At 36.9% G+C, this 18,565-nt stretch overlaps 1 protein-coding gene across 9 annotated transcripts in view; it reads right to left on the bottom strand.

The window, feature by feature from the left end:
- Positions 1-18,565, bottom strand: part of ARHGAP12 (Rho GTPase activating protein 12) — a 75,927-nt gene that overhangs the window by 35,061 nt on the left and 22,301 nt on the right. For 7 of the 9 annotated variants that reach the window (XM_033056156.1, XM_033056163.1, XM_033056117.1 and 4 more), the window contains 3 exons: positions 8,297-8,560; positions 3,236-3,376; positions 1,588-1,668 (listed from right to left, as the gene is read on the bottom strand). In XM_033056156.1, the coding sequence (XP_032912047.1) occupies positions 1,588-1,668; positions 3,236-3,376; positions 8,297-8,560 (486 nt within the window). The remainder of the gene's footprint in view (positions 1-1,587; positions 1,669-3,235; positions 3,377-8,296; positions 8,561-18,565) is intronic. The other 2 variants (XM_033056140.1, XM_033056147.1) reach the window with 1 other exon arrangement.

Below are 18,565 nucleotides of genomic sequence, written 5' to 3'. Positions count from 1 at the left end.
AATAGAGATTCTTGGAACATGAATCTAAGAGTCAATTGCTCATTTTCTTCTGTCAGTCTTATATTTGCTGCCAGCCAGGATTTACTAGTTTCAAGAAGAAATTTAGAAGCACATTCCACCCAAACGGATCATGAAAAATAATATTCAAGGAAAACTTCTAACACTTTCAGATCACAGATTACAAACCAAAGGCTATATTTCATATTTTGGAAGTGGCTACTAATACAACAGAAGTCAGACTTTGTCCAGAATCACTAGAATAAGATGCATTATTAAACAAATACTAGAACCCACTCCTTTATGCCTCCTAATGTACCTCAGGTAATGGTTCTGGATTATGTTTGTGACTTACTCTAATTGGATTAAAGGCAATTTGCTATTTAATTCAAATCCAAACTCAATCTATTTTTGTGAAACACAATCTCTTCCAAGTCAAAACTTCCTGCACAGCAGAAGTCATAGAATGAAGCACTCATGATATTATTCCCCAAAATTATTTCAATTATACATATTGAAGTAATAATAGTTTCTGGTAAAACCTGGTCTATCAGATTTTCAGACTTCTAATAAATCCAATAACTAATCAAAAGCTAAACAGCTTTTAAAACCAACAGGTACAGATTATATTGTTACATTGAGCCATGTAACAAAATTTGTCTAACACATCAGACTAACACAGGAGAATTCTCAAAGCTAACTCAACTCTTCAGTGATTCAGATGCACATCCTTCTACTGACACAACAAAACAGTTTAGCATATAATTTCAATCAGAATTTTCAACATAAATATTTTCTCACAAGTATTATGAAAGCAGTACCTATTAAGGTTGATCCTTTCTAAGTGGAAGTGTCAGTGTTTACTGACAAAACAATAATGGAAAAACACACTTTTTCCTACATTTATGCACACTTTCGTGTGAAGCAATTTTTTTAATGGTCACACCTTATTATGTAGTATTGAACAAAGAGCAGGGAAGACCTACATTACAACATCCATATGACAAATGCCCTAGTTTTTTGAAGTGAATATGAGAATTAAATAGTATTAGATATGTCCTCAGACTACCAAGTGTCCCTAGATCTGTCACTTCCCTACAAATTTCTATTTTCACTACATAATTAATACATACCAGAACCCACTTCTGGTGAAACTGTGTCATCCTCAAAGATACCACAAAACTCTGCTGAAACTTTTTTTTTTCCAACATTTTGTTTGTATAAGCACTTTGGAGAGTACTAAAAATAGACTACAGTTTCACAGTGAAGATTTCTCTTTTTCCTTTACAGGTTTTCTTTATCACAGCAAAACCACAGACACTATTCTGCAGCCCTGCATAAAGCCTTTCTCAGTTCAGCAAAGACACCAGATCTCCTTTGACATCTGAATAGCTACATACATCCATTTTTCATGTCCTTGAGTAGATTTTTTTTCTTCATAATCAGAAATTCCATAAAAACGCAAAAAGTAACAAAGATCAATATCTGAGTTGTCTGGTGGTTAATCTCACATTAAAGGCCTGACAGAACACACATTCAGGAAGAGGGGAAAGCCCCAAGATGCTGAAGTTTCTTTTTTAGGTCACTCACCTTAGGTAACTCCCACTCTGACCTGGAACCATCAGCACTGTAGTAGTATGGTCTACCTTGCTCATCTGCGTGTTTTATCCACTGCAGAAAGAAATGTGATGATAGAAAACATAATCAGAGTGACAGTCACAACAGTAAATCTCTGAGACCTGAGATTTAAAGTTAATTAAAAATTAAGTGCCATCCACTTCAGCCGTGTCTAATGCACAACCTCCATTAACTAACCAAGGTTAGATTGCAATGACAGCAACAGTTTTCAGCATCCTGATATTTTTCTTCTGTAACTCCTCAGAAAAAAAGTCCTGCAATATCCCAGAAGAGATTGTGATAAATTGATTTTTTTAAGATACCGTATCTCATTCTTATCAACATTATATTGTCAGTTTAAAGGAGGCTCAATTTTTCCATCAGATCTGCATCAGGATCTTACACATAAAATTACAAAAAAGCAGCTCAACCAGCAACTGCTGATAATCTGAGAAATACATGCACTTGCTGAACAACTTTTTTAAAACATCAATGGAAACATGAGATGCAGTCCCTAGAGAAATCATGAAGAAGACAATACAATTTCTGTAACCTCTACAAGCACCTCCCACAGTCAAAGAAGCAAACCCATGACAACTGGGACTGGTCATGCAGAAAGAAAATAATTGCAATGAGCCAAAAATCAACCAGAAGATTGCAGAAAAATACAGAAACACTCACAGCAAGGCTCTTGGCCCAAGCAGGTTTCACAAGATTGCCTTTCTACAACTTTGTAGTAGGAAAGACTGGTTTTTATCAATCCCAGCGCAATTAAAAAAGCAGGCTGCATATTTGCTAAAACATAGGAATGTGCTTTACAGATGTTTGTCAGAAACAGATTAAAGAGGATAAAATTCTAAAACTGACCAAAAAAATCCAATTATTTAGAAAATTCTTGCAAATAAAACTTGCCTAATTCAACTCAAGAACAGGTGATGCTATATGATAAACAATGTACTGTTTCAGTGAACACTTCAGAAGTTAAAAAACTCAAAATGCAACTTCAGTGAACAATTAGAAAAATGGACTGCTTTACAAATATAAACAAATGCTGTCATTTATCCTAAGTGGGAGAAGTTTTATGGCACGCCCACAATCACAGTAAGTAGTAGTAATTAGACAGCAAGAATAGGACATAAATCTGCTGGTATGGCTATAGTTTAATAAACAAGTTTGTCTACATCTGAAAGCAGTAGTGAAAATCTCTAATAAAAGAAATTATGAAAGTAATAAAGCAGCATTACATTCAGTTTAAAAACACCTTAACTTGAAGGTCTATGTAGACAAGAGCAGCTCTTAAAAGACAGTAAGAAAAACTTATTGGCATGAAGTTCATTCCTGAAGTAAAACCAAGAGCAAGAGGGAGAGCAGGAACTAAAAAAAAACCCCACATGCTATGTTCATTGAATATAATCTGATACACAAGTGGAAATAAAACTTCTAAGAAACAAAAACATACATAAGAAAAAAAGTTCACTTGCTAAAGCTTCATGCATATTTAAAAAAACAAAAGGAGATACTGCTGAGGTATGCTCCTCACTTTTGGAAATGTAGGTTTCATTTCTAGAAGTGAATTAGTAGAAAAGATTTAGAACACATGATGAGAAGAAGGAAAAAGTACCTTTTCATTAGTATAGTCATTGGTATATAAGGTTTGACCATGTTCATCCAACTCTTCTGACCAACCCTTTGGAGGAGAACCATACTGACTATCTGACTGGCTGTAACAAGAACTGTGGTCGTTTTCTTCTGATGAAAGATGCTACAAGTAGTCAGAAACATATAAGGCAGTTTTGAGAATGAAAGCGCTTTAAAATCTGAAAGATCAAAGATTATTTGACTAGAAAGAGAATAGTAATGAAATCAGGGAGTTCACATTTTTATACTTTATATGACAGAATGAGATGCATTTTTATAGTGCAGACAATTCAAAGTATTTTCAGAACAACTAGCTTTTACTGATACCTTTTTTTTTTATTTCCATTATACCAGATTTCACTACTCAAATTTAAACTCCAGGGGTTTTGCCTATTCAAATTTTATTCCTAGAAATTTACATTACTGATGAAAAGAGTAGCTTTACTAATCTGCATTGCCTTAAAGAAACCTGGGAGCCCTGCTATCTCAGTTTTCTACCACCATCCCAAATTTCATACTTAAATCCTTCTTCTTTTCTGAACTACATCTGGAAACACAGGAGTGATTAAGGACAACTTGAAACTCCAGTTCCACCTTCTTAGATACCAGCATTTTACAGTATTTGTCCAATCCATCTCAAAATACTATGAATTTCCACTCGCTTCCAACTCTGATGCACATGACAAAGAGCATTGCAAAACCAAGGCTTTCCAGCAGGCACAGCTAGCTGAGGTGAAAAATTGTTTCCCAAAGGTAGAAGTAAATTATTATGCTAGCAACAAGTTTGATGTGTAACGCAAAGAAAAGATTTTACACACACATCAAACAATTTCTGCACCCCCATAAACCTTGTTCATCCCCTTGCTAACACACTGTAGTCTTAGTCTAAGCATCCACTCCATGCATCAAAAAAACCCCCTTCTTTCATCTCCTACAACATCTCTATGCTGTGGTCTCCTGAGGAATTCTATGCAGATTTCCCTTCACAGTGACTTGGATCCTCAGCTAGCAGGAGGGATAAGATTTAAGACACCCTGCTACTCAGAAACTACAGGAAGAAAATACTATGGTTCAATAACACTGGCATAAGGGTTTTGAGAAAAACTGTAAGGCAAGAGAGAGACACAATTTCAATTTTAAATATGAAAAAACCTCTCCCAAAAAAAGTAAGTCTTACCAAAAATATTCAATTATCAGAAAATCCCCAGTTTTTAAAAATCAGTGGGTTTAAAGACTATGTTTAGTGATATATCCAAATGATTTCTATGTAGGTCTTTGGTGTTACTTTTCTGAGTACCTTACCACTTCTGTGACAAACTCCCTCAACTGACATGACCCAGTTTACCAAGCACAGGAAAACCCACAGGAAGTTTTTAGGCCATTAATTAAGGAACATGGAAAAATGCAAACATCCTGTACAGCTTACAGAATGTGAGCATGTAAACTATGGATTCACCAATGCTACCTCTCCTGCACATGGGGCAATGTGAAATTCTCATGTGCCAATTCCTGAACACCGGAGGAGAGGAGAGCAGAGGGAGCAGGGTGGGGGGAGTGTTCAGTCCCATTTTTACAGTTGCAGAATTAAGACTGAAGAGTTGCCAAGGGTGCTATTGCCACCCACATGAACTACTGTTTCATAGGATAACTATACTGTATACATGTACTTAACTTCACCTGGCCTTAATAGTTAAATATTAATTGCACTGACATATGCCAAATCAATGTAAGAGACTTTGGACATTTTTATTATTACTATCTACAGAGATTATGACCTAATAATATATCCTCCAAGTAATTCCTGATACTGAAGAAACACCCTACACAGGTAAACAGAGGACTGAAAATGAAAATTCTCCTAGTAAAACCACTGTTGTATAGCAGGAATTACTGTTAATGTGTCTATCTGCATGGCATCCATATAGTAATAATTTAGATGCTGCAAGGCTTAACTCACATCCTGTACATTTGCAGGCCCAAACTTCAACAAAATTCCTGAGTTGTTACAAATTTTACCAAGCCAAGGCACTCCTTGTCCCTCAGCTGTCAGGAACAGCTGCTAAGGCTGCATCCACAGGGTTTAGAGAACACTGGCTAAACCACCTTCCACAGTTTTCAATTTCACTTTCAACACTTTTCCAGCATTAACTGCTTGTATGTTTTTTTCATACTGTCCATGCTTTATCTCAAGTCTCATCCCCAGTTACACTATCTCACACCTAAATAAAGCCATCTTAAGCAGACAGTTGCCCAACCTTGCACCTTAGCTATTACATTAAAGAGAATTACAGAAAAGGTCCTTCATATCATTGCTTCAATTTACATAGAAAATTCCTGGGGGCAGAGACCAGTTAGCACCAAGTAATTAAAAGGAACAGCTATCTGTCTCCCTTCTATCAATTAATCTTTCCAGCTTTTAACATTACTACTACTTGTGACAGTAAAAATAACCAGGAAGAATACTAATTAAGCAAGCTACCATCCCTTCATTACTGTTTGTTGATATTGAAACAAAAAACATGGAATTAAATCACATTCTGGACATGATTTAAATCTAGCTTTGAAAGTCAATTAAAACACGCTGCTTTTCTACAGCTGTTGGGTAATTTGTGAATGACTACTTCACATCATGACCTCCTATCTAGGTATAAAGGGTTTGCCTTCTCTGATATTGTGACATCTCATTCCCTTTACAGTTCAACTTAATTAAATCACTTCACTTGACAAATTTCTCCTAGTTCCTGTTAAGCATTCCTTCCTCAGACACATTAACAAGTCACTGCCTCTAATACATTTTATCTGTAATTCCAAAATCTTACACACTTTCTTATAGGCCCTGTCCATAGGACTTCACTGCTTCCTCACATCCCATCCCTGTAACATATAACATCCATTTAACTGTCATGAACTACAACTGTTTTCTTTGTGCCATGTCTGTGACCAGTTACTCTGGCAAATAAGGTATAATTCTGCCCCTTTTTAATTATCCAATAAAACTTGATTTCCTAATCACAAAGTTCAAAGACCAACTATAAACTATGTCATGTTTCATATATTACTCATATATTAGAATATGTGATCTCTCAGATCTCATTTTTGCATCACCTTCCATTTTGCTGCCTAATAAAACATAAGCTCCTCTGAGAACAAATCAGTAGAAACTAGCATTTAATCCTTCTGCATGTACTCTTTTATTATTAAAAGAGCATAACTCAGACTAGCATAAAAGCCGATTTATAATAATTAAGATATGTTAGCTCTAACTTTTCCTAATCAGACAAAATTTGAGATGCCCTACATTTTACTGAGCCTAATCTTGGATCTCAATCTTTATTTTATATTGGATTAAGTATCCAGAGGCTCCAAAAAGGAACACAAACAGTGGAGTGTGAAGCATGTTCCCAAATACAGAACAGAAAAGGAAAGAAAGGAAAGAGGGGTGGGGGGAAAGGCAGTTTCAAAATCAACACATGACTGCTGGTAAGTGGACTGACATGATCATGCAACATGTACCTCTCCCTGAACTCACATTTTGATAATACAGTCAAGAAACAAATTACCTAAGGAGCTTATGCTACTGGAAATACAGTTAAAAATCAAAATATGTATCATCCACTGGTCTCACAAAGACTGAAAACTTGATAGACAAAAATGTCTGATGGTCAACTTGCGATACTTGAAGCATCACAAATAAACAGAAGAAATGAGATGAAAGAAGCTATGGGCAATTTTAAAAAAAATAAAATTACAAATCAAGCATTCTGAAGATGCAACCATGTGGTGAAGTGATGGTACAGATGTATGAGTAAGAGTCAGAGGGATTGCTTGCAGATGGGGAGGGAGAAAGAATTCTTGCAAGTCCTCCCATAAACAGGAAGAACTGCAACAAAGAGAAAACCATCACTACGACAAGGAGAAGCACTACTCAAAAAAGCAATCGGCTTATCCAGACTAAAACCAGTCTTATCCAGCAAAAGGACAGTCAGTGATAAATTAAGAGACTATCACCAGAGATACCAAAGGGACAGATATAAACATTCCCTCTGTTTGCCTGTTGCTGCCATTCGCCTGAGGCAAGAAAATTTGGCTGTTTAAATGCTTGTGGATGTCATGGTTGCTGTGAAGGCCAGTGCCAAAGGAAATGAAAGGTTTCCCTTTCCCTTTCTCTGCTGTTCTTGTTACTACCTCTCCAGAGACAGACTTCTGTGACAGGTTTCCAATAATCAAAAATTTTTGAGCAGTCCATAATTCAATTTTAAAATTAAACTCTATTTTTATAGCTTAGATACATATGTAGGATATACAGAGACACCATATATAGTTGGCGTAGGAGAAAATCCACCAAAACTATATATATGAATATATATATATATATTTGAAATGGGTATATAGAAGTGAAGTATGTAGAAGACTTCTTGATAAATATTTGCTTTTTCTTTCCATCAGGAAACTGGTTAACCTCAGCACTATTTGGACAGAAGAACACCATTTTAAGCATATCTAAATAGTAATATCCATCTCCCAACTATTCCTTTGCTTTATCAGAACCAGTTCAGATAAACAAACCCCATGATCAGACTTTCCTTAGCAACTGGCAGCACAGAATAAATTTGCACCTCAAATATTAGTCCAAATCATCCTTTAACATAAATAACTTCATGCTAGGCCTGTCTCAAGGTCAGTAGCAAAGCTTTACCAAAAGTCTTTGCAAAAGCAAAACTTTTACATAATGAAAAAAATCCATTGATATACCTAAAGAATATGTTTATGGCCTGAATGTAACCTGGTCAAAAGTGGCAATATGTGCTATGGGGTTGTTTGTACAGCAGTTTTACAACTTGCTACTCTTCCACACAGCTCATGTATGTATTCCTCTACACAAAAGCAACTCAAGAGTGAAACTGTTGACTACTTCATAACAAGACACATAACCAAAAAGACAGACAGTCCTTGACACCATGAAACTAAGAGATACCAAATTCCACAGCAAAATAGCATTCATATGCATTACAATCTCATTGCTTTTGATCTCAGAAGGAACTACCTCATGATCTGCATGGCTCTGGGAATCCCCTTTATTAATGCTTGCATCCCGGGCCCACCGCGGAGGTTTCCAGGTTCGCTCCTGTGATCCTCTGTTGTAGTAATAACAGCGTCCTGTCGTATCTTTATGGGTTTCCCATTCCCCATTTATTTGGACTGGAGCACTTGTAGGTAGTGGTGGAAGTGCAGACTGAGATATTTTCAGTTCTTGTAAATTAGCATAAACTGGTGAATCAGGCCTCCCTTGGCTTGGTGGAGTAGTTGGCTATTGAGAGAAGAAATGCACTGTTAACGAGCAAATGAATTTTCGAATGCTCCCTTACAAATCAGAATACAGTAGTAAAACAAACCAACAAACTCCTTTTTATTTGTTAAGTACAAAAGCACAAAGGACAGCCATAAAATGCTGAGGTGTAAGAACATTTGATTCTTAATTCTAAGGTAGATATCACAACCTATATTTATTTAATACTGAACCAATTTTTCAGCATTTCTCAAGATGACAACTGATAATTATGTCTTACAGTGGATTTGAAATACACTGGAATCATCATCAAAAAATTATATGCTTGCCATGCCTTGCTGAAAATCTTCAGCTTTACAGTTCAAGTATTGCTCAGAAACTGTAAGTAAAGTGATCTTGTTGAATACATAGCATTTCTGAGATGTCACTTGATAGGCAAAGATTGTTCCCCAGCCTTTCCAGTTTGCTGTTGATACAGTGATGGTGAATGTAAAGCAGCACTTTTGCATTCTCAGCAAGGTCTAAACAGGCAGCTCAGTCAGAAAGATGAGCACAACGTTGTGATTAAGAAATTCTGAAAAACACCTGGACAGTTCACCTGTATTCCTCTTCAAACATATTTATTTGAAAATATTTTAGGTAACATCACCAAGTGCTTCAATTACCCCTCTCTTCTTGTAGAAATTAAGTAGATATTCTTATCCACCTGATTTTGTTCACATACATGCACAAAAGCAGAACAACAAATACCTACAAGAAAACAAAACACTAATGACAATTGATTATTAATAAATAAATAGTTTGTTTATGTGACAGCAGAAAATACGGTTAGAAGACCACAGAACTTACTGAAACCTCAAGTAATTCCAAATGAGTGTTTAGGAGAGAAATAAAGTTTCAGATGTTCAGTTTTTAAAGTCTAATACAAACACACCATGCAGAGTGTAAGAGCATGTGTTTTCATGAGAGCTGTGATTATGAGACTGTGAAAGTAGCTAGTTATTAAACCAAATTAATTAAAAAGAGTTTTCTGGTAATGCACTGCCATTTCTGTATTTTAAGGCACAATATTTACGTACTCTAAAGGAAAAAACTACACAATTTATACCATCCCCCTTGGTTTTAATTGGACAGCTTTGCTGTAGGCAAGTCCTTGTGCCTCCCGTTGCTACTGCATTGCATAAAAGACCTTTTATAATGTACTTTTAAACATTAAAATCATAAGATGCTAATCTAGGCCACATCTAATCATAAATTATCAGGGTTTGCTCAGGCAAGACAGCATATCATACCACACAATCAGATATAAACTGATTGCACCATAGGTAGAACCAAATATGGGCAATATCCACAACCAAAGGGGGAAACAGCTAGAGAGGAACTTAACGAGATTATAACGGGCATGGACTTGTTCTGCGTGCCTTTAAACGAGACAACACCAGATCTAGCAAGTACAGTACATCCAAGGCAAACCACAAGTGCTGAAAACAAAAAAATATGCAGCACTGGCAAAATGTGAAAGCCAAAAGCAATCAGTATCCTCCTATACCTGAATCAAAGGAAAAATCTGTTACAAAACTTGATGAATAGTAAAAGGATATTTTTCTACTATCTAAGTCACACGTGTTGCCTTTTCCTTTTTTTTTTTTTGTGAGAACACTACTGTGAATGAAGACCACCCTACTGTCTTCAGGGATGAACCAATTCCCTGGGATGTCGGGGCAGGAATCCTGATGCCTCCTATTCAAGAGCCCCACTTCTGTCTCAGTGTCCTGAGTCTCCAGAGCTGCATCTCCCACATAAACCATCCTGCCATTAAACCACAGGGTTTGTCACTGAAATGACACCACGGAACGCACAAACCTCCAGCTCCTTCCTCTCTTTTAAGGAAGTGGCAGAAGTGGCACCACCACTGCTGCCATGGGGGTTGGTGGTTTGCACAACTCTCACCTCCTGAAATTCCTCCTGTACACAAAGCAGTAAGGCAGCTTTGCTGTCTGGCCCGCATTTAACAGCTACTTTTTTTGTTTCAATTAGGACAATTAAGTGCCATCATTAAAAGAACGGTTCTTTGTATTAATAAGTGCTTTCCAAATAGAAAGCCTGTAACAGAGAATGCTTGGTGTATTTTTGCTTTGGAATATTTTCTCAAACAATGCACAGGAATATGGCTCAGAGGCTTCACACTGAGGTCTCCAACCATTCCAGCATTACAACCTGCACAACTCCAGAAGAAGCTGCAGGACAGGGATGTGCTCAGCCAGTACTGGGAGCTCACAGCCAAAGTCCTGCCACCTAACTCAGGCAGTGTACAAGGAATGTTTGAAACAGTAACACGACATCAAAGTGTAAATGAGGCATTTTCTTCTGAATGCTCAGCGCTTCCAAACTCAATATACCAATTTCTGGTTTTCAAGGAGAAGACAGAACTTTTCTCTTGAGCAACAAACAAGACATCTAGTCCAGCCAAGCCAGCCCTCCAGCCACTTTCACTCCCTGGTGTTTTCTCTTCTGACAGATTTTTCAGGGAGAACTGCAGATTTTTCAAAGACATCTGGAAATGACTGCTTTCAGTGACGCATTAAGACAATGCAAAGCCACCAATCTGACTGTAACACACAGCTTAGCTCACAAGCACGTCTTTGAGGGATATGACTTTGTTATCAGGAGCTATTTTTAATAACCTTGTAGCACACCAAACTTCCTCATACCCCGAGCCACATGATGAGGTATGTTGTTGTGTCTAGGATTTTGCTCAGTTCAACAGCACTCAACCTTACCAAGGCTAATTTTGTCAATATCTTATTTATTGATAAGGAAAAACAGGTTTTAGGAAGTTCAAAATTTCCTAAAATTCACTAATTAACATTAATTAGAGTATGTTCTATGCCAGTGTTGGCAGGAAGGTCAATCCCCCCTCGCCCCCACCCCTGAGGCTGGGGAGTCCCACAAAGGAGGTCACAGTGGATGTCCCTGCAGAGCTCCCAGGCACTGCACCACCTCCCCTTTCCTTTCAGATGACCATCTTGTGAGTTCCCAAATGAGTTGCAAAAAACTTGAACAATTTCAAGCCAAAAAAGCAGATTAATTTAACTTTATCAAAATCATTACTCACTGACAATATATTAATATGAATAGACAAAGTATTACCTAGATCAAAATAGCTCCTGATCACTTCCATGGGTGTATGCTCAAAACCAGACATACCCAGTTAAGGGAGATTTAAATACATGCTAAGTACTAAACAGGACTTCCAGCGAGAACTTCCCTCCCTGAGGCCTTTTTTTTTTGCACTATCAAACTCTAAATGCTCATAAACAAGGAATTAAATCTTCCCAAAGAGACTCCCTGTCTTCTCACTATCAGAATTGCAAGAACACGTCCTTCAACACGCCCATGCATGCACACACTAAACGCCTTCTACTCCAAACATTTCAACATTCATTTGCTATTTGATAGGGATTTCAGACTTTTTCACGTTGCTTTCTCTTGCTAAGAAGAATGAAGGACTCCTGCTGTAAAAGTGATGTAGGAAAATTAGAAAGCAGAAATACTTCTATGACACTACAACATGAATGAAAATTGCACAGCCCATTAGGCACACTGGCAACTTCAAGAACATAAGGGCCTCTCCCAAAGCTCAGTGATGTCCTGTATAATACTGTAGAAATCTGCCACATTTAACCTCAGTCTCTGAGAAAAGTCTGCTCACACTAGATCCTTGCTAATTGATAATGAAAAGAGTTTCATGCAGGCAGGACCACATTTCCAGGATCAACACACAACACTCGTCAAACAGAGACTGCACACACAGCACTTTCAGAACAGTTTCTATACTGGCACAGTAGGAAGCAGATAAGTGCCTTAAAAAAAAAAAAAAAAACCAAACCTGTTAATCATTCATGAATGAACAGTCAACATTTTTAACAAAGGCCACAGATATGCTATCAGGGCTCTGGAAACCTGAACTCAGTGCAGTGGAAAGCAAATGTACACATTTCAGTAATGAAAAGTACCTTGTGAAGCAGCACAGTATGCCAGCAACAAAAAGCCAGAAAACAAAGTTTGCTTGTAACTGGTAATTAACTTTTTCCTTTTACAGAACTTAAATGCAAGACAAAAACTTCTAGAACATAACAATTGCTTAAAGAATGCCTGCAGTGCCGGCCTGCCAAACACGACCTACCACACATCAAATTGCTTTCACTGTGGTGCCTCTGTTTGCAGCTTCTCTTAATGTTATGAACCTGAATGTAAAGGCTCTCATTTCAGCAGCAGCATTCAGATTGCTCTAAGTAGTTGCTAAAAATGAAGATACTTCAGGGAAAAAAAAAAAAAAGAAAAAAAAAGGCAAATCTCAACACTCCTTATGAAGTTACAAACAACAGATTGTCCATACTCATGCAAAAGAGGAGCGTTATATTGAAGGAAAGCAAGGGAATATTGTCTCTGCAGCAGGAAGCTGAAGAAAGGAGAACAGGAAAATCCCACAGCATCCTGAGACTGGGAATGAAGCATCCCAGTTCCCTCAACAACTGAGCTTCTTGCCAAGGAATTCCCACTGTCCTTTCAGGAAGGCCTGGGACTTCAATACCAGCTCTATTCAACAAGAATGATACAAAAGAAATCTCAAACTCTACAGTTTCATTTTCATAAAGTGACAGTTTCAACTGGAATAATTAGCTCATCTTTTATTTCCTCTTTCTGCTTTTGGTTTATTTTTTTACAAATATGTGCTGGATTCTGTTTTCCTTCTAATAGATACAGGTATATTTACAATTTATATCCAAAAACCCACAGGGGAGACTTTTCAGTGAGTCCTCTACTACCTCAGAGGTGAATAGAGAAAGCTAATTTAACAAACCAAATTTAAATGGGAACCGAAACAATTTTTTATGCACTAACCTTCTCCAACATAGGATGGATAATTCACTCTCTAAGGAACATATAAAACAAAATATAAGAGTAAATATTAAAAGCCTGTTAACAGCTAATTATAAATTTCAGATAACCTATAGGAATGCAAATATTATTTAAATGCATTGAAGTTCTTGTGTTCAGTTGATTTGCCATTATAAAGTGATAAGAAAAAAATAACATTGCAAAGCAACACAGAAATAAAATCATCCCATACAAATCATTCACATATATCTGCCTAATAAAGGCCATACAACAGCTAAAAGTGCCCCATTTAAAAAGCAGATAGATTCAAAGTAATTTTTTAATGGCTAGTCAGTGTTTCAATTAGACTGCAAACACTTAAATTAAGCGTGATTCACCTTTGCTAATTTTATCTTTCAGGAAATTTTGTATTTTACTTACACTGAAAAACAGGCTGATATATTACTTTCTATTACTGGAGATAGTTGCATACAATTATTTTTATTATATATACTTCTATTAATATTCTGCTTAATGAAAACAGATTATGAAAGAGAGTCTTAGGACATCAGGGTTGCCAAATGTGCTTGTGTTATTTCAGCCATGTAAATTCCCTTCTGTTTTAGCTCTCTCATAATAACAACAACAAAAAAAATTCTTATAGTTGATGAAAATATAAATCTTTATCTAGTGCTACTGTAATGTACCAGTATCTAGGTACATAGCAAAAAGCAAGAAGTGGCTTAAATTATTTTCATACTCATCAAGATAATGATTTATTTAATTGTATTGCAAAATCCTGCATCACAGAAAGTTAAAGGTGGCTGCCTCTGCCACATTCACAAGCAGTGGGGAACAGGAATGGAAACTGGCTGCAGCAGCAGGACTCAGCCTGTGACAGGAGGGAGCACTTGACTGGGTCTTGGAGCACCAGAGACCTCTCCCAGATCATCCATCATAAATGACTGATCAAAGAAAATTGATGGAAAACCATTTTTTTTCCCCTTCATACTCTGCAAATTTCCCATTCACATTCCTGCAGTTGCTCACTGCATGAGCAAACTATTACATATGAACGTAGGAAGTTTACAGCAATAAAAGAAAGTAAACTGAAGGACTGCAACTGTGATGTCAAATATTTTAAAAAACGGAAATAAGATCTTACAATGGGATCCTTTGTCAAACATGCACAAAGATGACACTGTTTACCGTACTTGTACTTTGCCACTTGCACAATCTAGCTTCTTCTTTCCATAAAAAAGCTTTTGTCCAAGGATACAGACAAAGCTGCTTTTCCTGTAGCAGAAAATTTCAATACCGTATGAAACACTTTACGTCATACATGCTTACACAGCAAGCTTACCCCAGTTAGGAAAGAGGGGACAAATTTGACAATGTTCAAAAAATCAGACAGTAAATTTCCTTCACTCCTTTTTCCCCATTCACCAGACGAAATGCTGATACTTTCAACACTCATAATAAAGTTATGTGCAACCTAATTCAGAAATTTAGTCCACATCTTGAACAACATGAAGGAGATTTGCACATTTATTTTTCCTCCACTTTTAGGGAAGTTAATTTCAAGGTGTTTCTGGATTTTAGCTCAATTGCTGTCAATTATTGAGCTCTGTGAAGCCCACAGCACATATCTGAATGCAGATTTGTGAATAATAAAGCTGATGGGAATCATTTGTGATGTCTCCCAAGGATGTATTGCATAAAAATTAAAATACTACACTAAGAAAACACAAGAAAAGCCTAACTTGCTTTCTCCAGTAGAAAATTATCCTATAACAGTCGAACAGGTACTGCTTTTCAGATAGCAAGTATCACAAGAGCACAACAAGCTGTACAGTTGTTTTAGAACTGTACAGCAGAATAATCTCTTGAAGTTTCAGAAGCAGTGGAGACTCCTCACTTACCAAAGCATTTATGGTTTTAGCCAGTTTAATGCATAGCTGCACATCTCATTTGTCTCAGAAAGGTGAAAGTATTCTTAAAGGCAAATCTTAATAATCTTCATGGAACACTTCTGTGTTGTATCCATTACAGAAACACAGCATATCTAAGAAGTTAGCTCCTATGAAATATTATTGTGGGAACACTGTAGAATGGTATTGTTTGAACTCATAATAGCCTAAAGGTCATGGAAAAGTTTCCATTACAGTCACTTCAAACTGAATAGCAATTTTTTCTACACTTTACATTTTCAAAAGTACAGATTCCATAGCCTCTAAGTGTACTTTTGAGGGTCCAGTGCTTACACAAAGCAGTGTAAAGTCAGGAACCCATGGAAAGTGCAGATGGGAAAGTAAACACCATCTCTGATAAAATTCCCAAGTTATTGAAGTTGTAGTACCAAGCAAGCTCAAAAACCTAAAAGATAGCTTGAGAACCACTTAAATAACTAGAATGAAGTCTAAATACTACCACACAAGTTACCAAAACCCCATCATTCAGTAGAGCAAAAACTGTAATATTCTCCTATTAGAAAGAGAAGGAAAAACCCAGAACAATTAAGAATTTTTAAACTCTATGCATGTATTATAACGGTTCACTTTCACAACCGATAGCTGGGGATTCTTTAAAAAAATAGAAAAAATAACAATTTGCAAGAGATAGCTCTAAAACAGAGCAGTCATCAAATATGTGTTCTGTTAGAAAGGCTATTTCATTACAAACACTTGACAAGAAAACGAAGAACTCCCACTCAGTTTACAGCTGCTGTCCTTTTACTCTGCTGCAAAAGCAGATTTCACTTGTGTGAAATTCTGCTTCACCAAACATTGCTTGTGGCAGCCAATCTGGCATGCGTTTGCTATGGTCATATTTCTTGGTTAGGTGTCAGAATTTATTTCAAAATATCTTCCTGAGCTTATGAACTGCAACACTGAGAAGTTTTTAATAACACATGCAGCTGCAGAACATCACCAGTATTCAAACAGTACGAGCAAAGTTGAGGTATGAGCACACTTACTGGGATACTGGAAATATCTTATGGGATTAATTAAGGTGGAAAACCCCAGTGAAGAACACTGGCCTAGGAAGCAAAGTGTCAAATCAGTTATTAGAATGGCATCTGCTGGTTTGCCTGACTAATATATTAACAGTAATACACTCTGTTGTGTACCTGGTAGGCTCCAGTTTTTACCCTGTTAACCTCCACATCTGCCTCTCCAAGCACTCCCTGAGTTTATTACCTGCAATTACCATGGACAAGCTACTACACCTCTCATGTGCCCCAAAACTCCAGAGGGCAATTCCCTTGATTACATTGCCCACTAGGGAATAAACTTCAGAACCAGCCAATGTAGCTGTAGCTATTCACATTGACTTCCATAAACATTGTATTGAAATCCTGGGAAACAAGTTTCAAGAGTGCTCAATTTATAAACAGGAACGCCTTAAAAAGCATAGGGATCATAACTGGCTAAACAATTTCAAAATATATAATTTGAAGAATCACATTTTACACACTGCCATACTAACTCTGTACCTATACAAACCAAAACACAAATTATACACCCGAAGTCTAGAAAAACTATGATAAAATCTGTCCATTAAGCAATGCGTTCATATTCTAATTCAAAACAAACTTGGATGAGGGAAATAATAATCTCAGAATGTTTTTAAGTCTGTACACAGAAAGTCCATGTTTCTAACTTCAGGCAAATTTTTTAAGAGCTATAATTTCTAACACATCAGAGTGCCTACTATTAAAAAAAAACAAAACAAAAAAAAAAACAACAACTTTATTTCTTTATTTCACTTCTTCCTTTTGAAAAAAAACTGGTTTGCTAATCTTCACAGAAAGGTAAACCAAGAGAAAAGTAATTTGCCAAAGTAACTTTACATGAGTTAGTTACCCTAACTACCCAGGCACACAAGAAAATAATTTCCTTCATGCAGGAAGGCAGAAGCCACACTGACACTTCTGCTCATACAGGAGTTCAGCAAATGCTTTTGCTAATTCAATGCATACAATCAATTCAATAAAGCACATAGTTCAACAGACTCAGGTAACAACTCAATGTTTAGAAAACGAAAAATCACAAATTTATATATTTCAGAAAATCAAAGATTATTGATACATTTTAAGACCTAGCTATGCTGGTCTGCTGGCCACCAGCTACCAAAAGGAGCAACCCCATCTCCCTTGTCCTCTGCACCCCTGGATGGAAAAAAACCAGAATGGCAATAAAGTAACCCTGTTGAGACTTCAAAAACAAAACAAACAAAAACCCGGCAAACAAACAAAAAGCCTCCCATATTTAAACTTCTTAGGTGTTTGCAGGTCACTACAAGGTCAGCCAGAGACAACTCTGAAGTGTCTCAGGTGACAGGAGAGCAGGACCTTCTCTTTCAGAACCTCTCCTGGCCCTTAAGGAGGTTTAGCTGCCTAATTAAATTCCAAGGTAGCTGAGAGAAGGAATTATCTTCAAGTATCCAAAACAGAAACAGCTATAGAAGCAATAATAAGTAAAGAACTGTCTATTTCTCCAAGGGACAGAAGTAAAAAAAAAGGGCTAGATTGAAGAGGGGGAAAAGAGTTACTTACATATGGAGCAAACAAGGAACTAAATTTTGCAACAGCCTGATCAGGAAAATAGGGAACTTTCCTTGAAAGCTTAAGTGCACAACCTTCAATAGCACTTCTGGTATTCTTGATTCTGTCCCTATGCAGTGAGAAAGAACCACAACGGGGTTGTTCTCTATTTTCCTTACTTTCACAAGGCTCTGTAAACAAAGCCTCATTTCAAATCTGTAACCCTCATCCTGAAAAGCAGCACACTCACATCTGAAGTTTGAAACAAATGAAGAAGCTATTAAAAGTATATAGTAAAAAGCTGATTTATTGTACAAGTATGCACAACTGAAATGTTGGGTTTAAGTCCCTGTTTCTTCTTAAGAACAACCAGTAGCCTATAAGAAAGCACAATGCAGTACCATGGTGATCAGAGCATTAAAAAACTGAAGTAGAAGAGGCCTCATGGCATCAGAGCAAAATAAGTACCCAAGTAGCTCAGGTAGAGAATAACAAATATTTTTAAGATGACTAAGGACAGCTTTTCCTGTCACCACAGAGTATAGAACACAGCAGCAGGATGACAGATAAGAGTGAAAAGAGAAAGATATTTTGTTTAC

This window comes from Catharus ustulatus, chromosome 1, assembly GCF_009819885.2.
Source record: "Catharus ustulatus isolate bCatUst1 chromosome 1, bCatUst1.pri.v2, whole genome shotgun sequence".
In the NCBI taxonomy this organism is placed as follows: Eukaryota; Metazoa; Chordata; class Aves; order Passeriformes; family Turdidae; genus Catharus; species Catharus ustulatus.
This window is presented reverse-complemented; position numbering and strand designations above follow the sequence as displayed.